This window comes from Phalaenopsis equestris, unplaced genomic scaffold (assembly GCF_001263595.1).
Source record: "Phalaenopsis equestris unplaced genomic scaffold, ASM126359v1 Scaffold000434, whole genome shotgun sequence".
Lineage (NCBI taxonomy): Eukaryota > Viridiplantae > Streptophyta > Magnoliopsida > Asparagales > Orchidaceae > Phalaenopsis > Phalaenopsis equestris.
Genome location: NW_018164875.1, coordinates 427,233 through 433,593, shown reverse-complemented (window position 1 = coordinate 433,593; position 6,361 = coordinate 427,233). Strand labels below are relative to the sequence as shown.

At 33.8% G+C, this 6,361-nt stretch overlaps 1 protein-coding gene across 1 annotated transcript in view; it reads left to right on the top strand.

The window, feature by feature from the left end:
- Positions 1 to 2,570: 2,570 nt before the first annotated feature.
- LOC110027635 (glutathione reductase, cytosolic) overlaps positions 2,571 to 6,361 on the top strand; it is a gene marked incomplete at its 3' end in the record, with an annotated part of 102,453 nt that continues 98,662 nt past the window's right edge. The window contains 1 exon segment of the mRNA XM_020729144.1: positions 2,571 to 2,895. Within this exon segment, the coding sequence (XP_020584803.1) occupies positions 2,734 to 2,895 (162 nt within the window).

The window sequence follows — 6,361 nt, the reverse complement described above, 5'->3', positions numbered from 1 at the left end:
CGAACAACTCGTGTTCGGTTCGCGTGTTAAGAAACAAATAAGAACAATGACTTCACGAATAATTTTGAACACAAGCTTATTTCAAACAAATTAAATTTTAAACGAACTAAACACAAACACAAGCTCTATTCGTTCATATTCGATTCATTTACACCCCTGCTCATCAACCATGAGTTGTATGTTAATTCTTATTTTATTCAACTATTTGTAAAAATGTCAATATTTTAATTCATGGTTTATTCCAACAATTCAAAAGCAAAGCTCCTAATTGTAAAAACACAAGCTCTGTTCGTTCGTGTTCGATTCGTTTACACCCCTAATGATCAACCCCTTCTGGCATGAGTTGTTTGTTAATTCTTATTTTATTCAACTATTTGTAAAAAAATGTCAATATTTTAATTCATGGGCTGTAAATTCAATAAAAATCTACCATTTTTTATTCCAACAATTCAAAAGCAAAGCTCCTAATTGGTTGGTAATCCTTAGAAATGTCAGAATCGAAAACTGAATTTACCAAATGGCCCTTGCAAGCGACAGGCCGCATCCGCTTTCCTGCAAAGCATCCTTAATGGGGCCATTGCACCTACTATTATGAATGGCTTTTCACATGTCTACAACCCCAATTCTTATTTATTTATATATCTAATATTTAAACTTTAATTTCTATATTTATGTCTTTCAAATATTTTATAACATATAAAATTATCACTAAGTAAAGCATTATTTCTGGATTATTAAAAATAACTTAGAAATAACCTGAAAATAACTTTGAAATAACTTCTACCGCACGTAGAGGTACGTCAGGTGTCCGAATAGAAAATGCGCGCCTCCAAATACTCGATTCGTATGCTTATCTTGCATGAAAAAAAAATTAACATTTGAAATACACATTTTTATGTATGGATTAGATATATATCATTTTTGTAAGCGGATGATGGATATGTTATATTTTTATACCAAAAATTTGCAGTTGATAGGAACGGCCAAATTAAATGAAGTTGTTTTTTCACTAAAGTGAGGACCACTTAATAGTGCATAATTATTGAGTTCAATTATGAAAAGCATCCAAAAAGTAATGAATTCTTTTCCAAGAAGTAATGAATTATTTTGATTTTTTTTTTTCTAGAAAGACTAATCCAAAGAGCAATTGTGTGATTTGGATCTAATTCAAATTATACTTTCAACTACCATGTCGTGAGTCAGCCCGTGTTCGGCTCGTTTATATTTTGAGCTCAAAAAGTGTGTTCGTGTTCGACTCATTTGCTTAGCGAGCCGAACGGGTCGTTCACGAACAAAGAGTCTTTTTGACAACACTAATCACGTAGCCATATAATGTTAAGCATTGGTGCAAGATTTAAAACATCATTTGAATTTAATTTAATAGTTTTTATTCTATTTTCTTCATTAATACTTTTAATTGATTATAAATCTTTGTAGCCTTTTAGCCAATTAATTTTTTTAAAAATACTACTCATCAAATATATATATATATATATCGAACACGAGCTGTTTGCGAACAACGAACCGTTTTGATAGCTCTAGTCGTAGGTAACTGCACAATTCTTCCGAAACATAATTGTGGCTGATGCTACTTATTATTATTTTCATCTAAAATTGTTCAAAATACAACAACCAAGGCAAGAAAAAAAAAAACACCTTTATTTTTGTGGAACTTAATTGTGTAACAGTAAGTATTGTGGAGTAGTGAGACAAAACCTTTAAGTCTAATACTTATAAGTTCCTAAGAACGATGATGTGATATTTTACTCATTCTTGGCTTAGATGTGTTTGTGATATTCGAGCATGGCACTTGATTCACTATTTACAAGATAAAAATCACAAAGTGGATAATTAGGTTTAGACATATTTTCTCCTTATAGTGATGTAGCTCATGTGGATGTACAAAATCCCTCAATTCACATTGTTATTATGATTTTTTAGGCCGATGAATATCAAATAATAGATCATTGAATGCGGGAGAAAATGTCCAATCAACATCTCATTCGTTGAATTCACATTTACACTAAATAATTTACATAAAAAATTCAAATTGTACGAGAAAATATTACTTAATATTACTTCCCGTAATCAGATGTGCGGTAAAAAACGTGAACATTGTGAATCCTACCACATAATAAGGGAAAAAAATGCGTACATAAGACATACGCAGCGCTGCGTACATAAGACGTACGTAGCGCTGTGTACGTCTGGGAGGTTATTCAGAGGGTAATAAAGGGTATATTCACGTTATACCCTTGTAATCTCCCTGTAATATAAAGGATATATTCACGTTATACCCTTGTAATCTCCCTGTAATCTATCTGTAACCTACAAATATATGAAAACAGAAGCGCAAAACTTACTAGAGTTACAAATAGGTTAAAGGTAAGTTACATAGAAGTTACATGGGGTATAATGCGGATATAACCCCCAATACCCTCTGAATAACCTCCCTGACGTACGCACCGCACGTATATAAATATATCTCCATAATAAAAGGTACAATATAATGAAATTCACACCGTAGTGTATAATTTTTTCTTGAATATGTATCGACTTCCGATTCAATGAATGTGGCCAAGAATTAAGATATAAATATTATAGAAGAGCCTCCTCTCAGTCACAAAAAAACTACAATCAAACGATTCTGTCAAATTAAGCAGTCGACGCCGAGGATCCACACCGTAGTCGAGTCGATCGCGCAGGATCGAGGTTCTACAGAGGAGCGGAAGCATGTCGACGCCCAGGAAGATGCTGATTGATGGGGAGAAGAAGGGCGATACTGCTGCCGCCGGGGCAGTGGAGGAGGAGAGCTACGATTTTGATCTCTTTGTGATCGGGGCTGGGAGTGGAGGAGTCCGTGCTGCTAGAACTTCTGCAGGCTTTGGAGCTAAGGTTAGTTCAACTCCCCCCCTCTTTCAGTGATCTTCAGCCTCGTAGCCCTATTTGTGCATGAATATGAGTATGACGAGTCAAGGTTTTGTTGGAAAACGTGAAGGATCGAAGCCACACCCCCTATTTGTGCATGAATATGAGTATGATGAGTCAAGGTTTTGTTGGAAAACGTGAAGGATCGAAAGAGATGTTAGATGATTTTTTTTAGTTGTTTTGTTTTTTTATTTTAATTTTCAAGAGTGGGATGCTTTTGTGTTTTTTGGGCTGATGGATGAGTCTAATGATTGGGGGGAAGAAGTTTTACCGCTAATATTTACTCTGTCGACTACTGTTTTGGTTGATGGAGATTTAAGTTCCTTTACTGATTTCAGCTGAAATCAAGTTACAATCTCAAAATTATTTTGTATGATTTGGAAGAGATTTTTTTGTGAAATCGGCTTTAGACTTGGAGTCAAAATCTGCTGTTAAACTTAATCTTTCATCCGAGCTACTTACTCTACGGGAGTGTTTGGTAGCCCACTGTTAATAGGATTTGGCCATGTATTTAACTTAAATCCGCCGTTCCGTCTTCTCCACCTCCGTTCCATCTGCACATCATATTTCGTAAGTCCCATAGAGAGGCAGATTTAATGGATTTACCGTTCCGTTGCTCTCGACCTTCGTTCTCGTCACGTGCTCGCCAGAAATCCGGATTTGATAAATCCTATTAACGTAAATCCGACCTGCCGGCCAAACACCCCCGTAGTCTATTAAAGGAGACGAAACCATCAGATGATAGGTTTCTCTATGCTTTCCGACTCCTTTAGTGGCTGGTGCTTGCCAAGGTGTTCCGCTAGCAGCAAGGACCCTGGTTAAAGTAGATCCATGACGAGCTGGTGGTAGCTATGGGAGAGGAGCTAGCATTGCAGGCCAGCAGCCGAGACTATTGGCGTGTTTATGTCACACTATTGAGTCCGGAGGCGATACATCTTAGGAACATGGGATGTGCTGAATAATTACAAAAACTTGTTTTGTACTCGATAAAAAAAGTTCATACGCAAGCAATTATAAATAAAATCTATTAGAATAAGCAATTGAGAAATAACATTTCCTTAAATGAAGAAAACTTATCACCGCAGAAGGAAGTAGAACAATATTTAATGAGAAAGAAACTCAAGGAAAATAATTGCAAAAGCAAAAACTATCTAACACCAAAAGACATATAAATAAACTTAAAATATCAAATTAAGCTTGAAAATTTTGCTCCTATGGTGATAATCCACCAAACACACTGTTAGAATTTGCTATATGAAAAATTATCATGAGTGAGTCTGACCAACTAAGTTCAAAAATAATGATTATTTATTAAAGCATAAGTCAGAATATATGCGAGAATTTTAATATAAGTAATAACAAAGCATTATTTATTATTTATGCTATTAGGTAATAAATGCTAGTAAATTATCATAATATTTCAATGGTATCACTTGCTCTAAATTGATTTTCAACGTGCGATGCCATGTTTAATTTTTTAAAATATTATAAACTATAACGTTATACTTTACATTTCCCAATGCAATCATATTGAGTACAATCACGCCTTATTAACTATGTCTCAATAGTCACATATTATTCAATTGCATTTTAATTTATATATATGTAGCCCATTTTTTTCATTTATCTTGAAATCTGGATGATAAACATCAACATAAGAAAAGCTAATGATTTTGTATAGTACCGCGACTACTTAATGATTTTCTATAGAATCGTTACTCTGAGAGCCTGTTAGCCTGATAGCTATATCCAAATGGATTTTGCTGACTTAAATACCACTATATACAAGCAAATTATTTTATAAATTTTCAATTGATATTTTATAAATTATATGACCAAGGTTATTGTATTTTAAAATATGTTTTTTGCATGAATAAAATATGTTATATTTAACATTATTAATGTACAAGAAAAATAAGTATTGCAATTACGTAAATTTATTCAATATATAGGAAATTGAGTAGCAATGAATTAAGACAAACTATTTATGCAATATAATATTTTATTAGAAATATAAAGAGATATATGTGCCATATGTATATCAAATAATTGAGTTTCAATGATAGCACTAACACTTCAAAAAATATCTAGGAAACTAATACAAATAATAAGAATAACACTCATAATAAAAAAGAAAGTGTTTTTATCCCTTAATAAATGACAACTACTTACATTTAAAATTCTGAATTTATTTTAGGTTTGGCCAATAGTGTAGTGGACTGAACTCAACTCAAAGGTTATGGACAATACAATCTTTTGATTGTTGTATAATCACATAAATAAGGATATCAAATTCAGCTAGTTATCAAAATTTGCATAACCTCAACAATCTAAGTGATATACATCAACAAATTTTTATCATTTGACGCAAATCTCGAGGCATGATACGAATATGGAGATAATTTTTTGAGCAAAAAATATTCAAACTTCAATTCAGAGTCAACTAAAGCTCCGATTTCAGCAACTTACAGTCAAACTGACCGGCTCGACGAGATAGATCCAATGATATCAAAATTGGTCAAATTAAGGTCAAATCAATGCCAGATGAAGTCATTAAACTGCTTTTGAAAGTTTTTAGGCACATTTGGGAGGTCAAACTGATGTCGAATCTGATAAACTTATAGACGATTTGAGCATCTCGACAAGACGAATCTAATAAGCCCAAGATCGCTCAATTCTATCATTATTAAGACTCTCAAATGTCCATCAAACACCTTCCGATTGAGGGAAACTCTTCAGACCGTGTTATGACAGTAATTCATATTCTTGCATTAATTGTACCCGAAATTCTATAAATAGAGTCCCCCTCTTATGAGAAATGGAAGAAGGCTTGAGAAAGAACTTGAAGCTTTAAGAATGAGCCAAATAGAGTCAAACCTCTCTCTTGGAAGGGAGAAGAGCTTGAGGCTTGAGAAAGAACTTGAAGCTTTAAGAATGAGCTAAAGTCCAACACCACTATTGTTGTCGTTGACCACAGTCTACCGCCGACTGTCGTCAACCATCACTGACCATCATTCATCGACCTCACCATCGACTACCACCCGTCGGCCTCCGACAGTTGCTACGAGCCACTGCTCGTCCTTCGTAACATGTTTATCCACACGTCAACGTTGTAATGCAGAGTGCTTTGAAACCCTTTCTCGCATGTGAGACGAGGGATCTCTATAATCATCAACTAATAATGAATTTTTACAACTGAGCCAAACCTCATAGTTTTTTTTTATTTCCGGATTTTTCATATAAAAATTTCTAGCGTCACTACTAATCGTCTTCTCTTTTTTGAATATGTGTTAAATTTGCGTACAATATTAACACAATAATATATCACTCTACCGCCACAAATTTTTTAGTCCGCATCAAACTCTATAAGATTAGAAATGTTTATGAATAAAAAAATCATGAGCCCGTTTAAATATATATATATATATATATA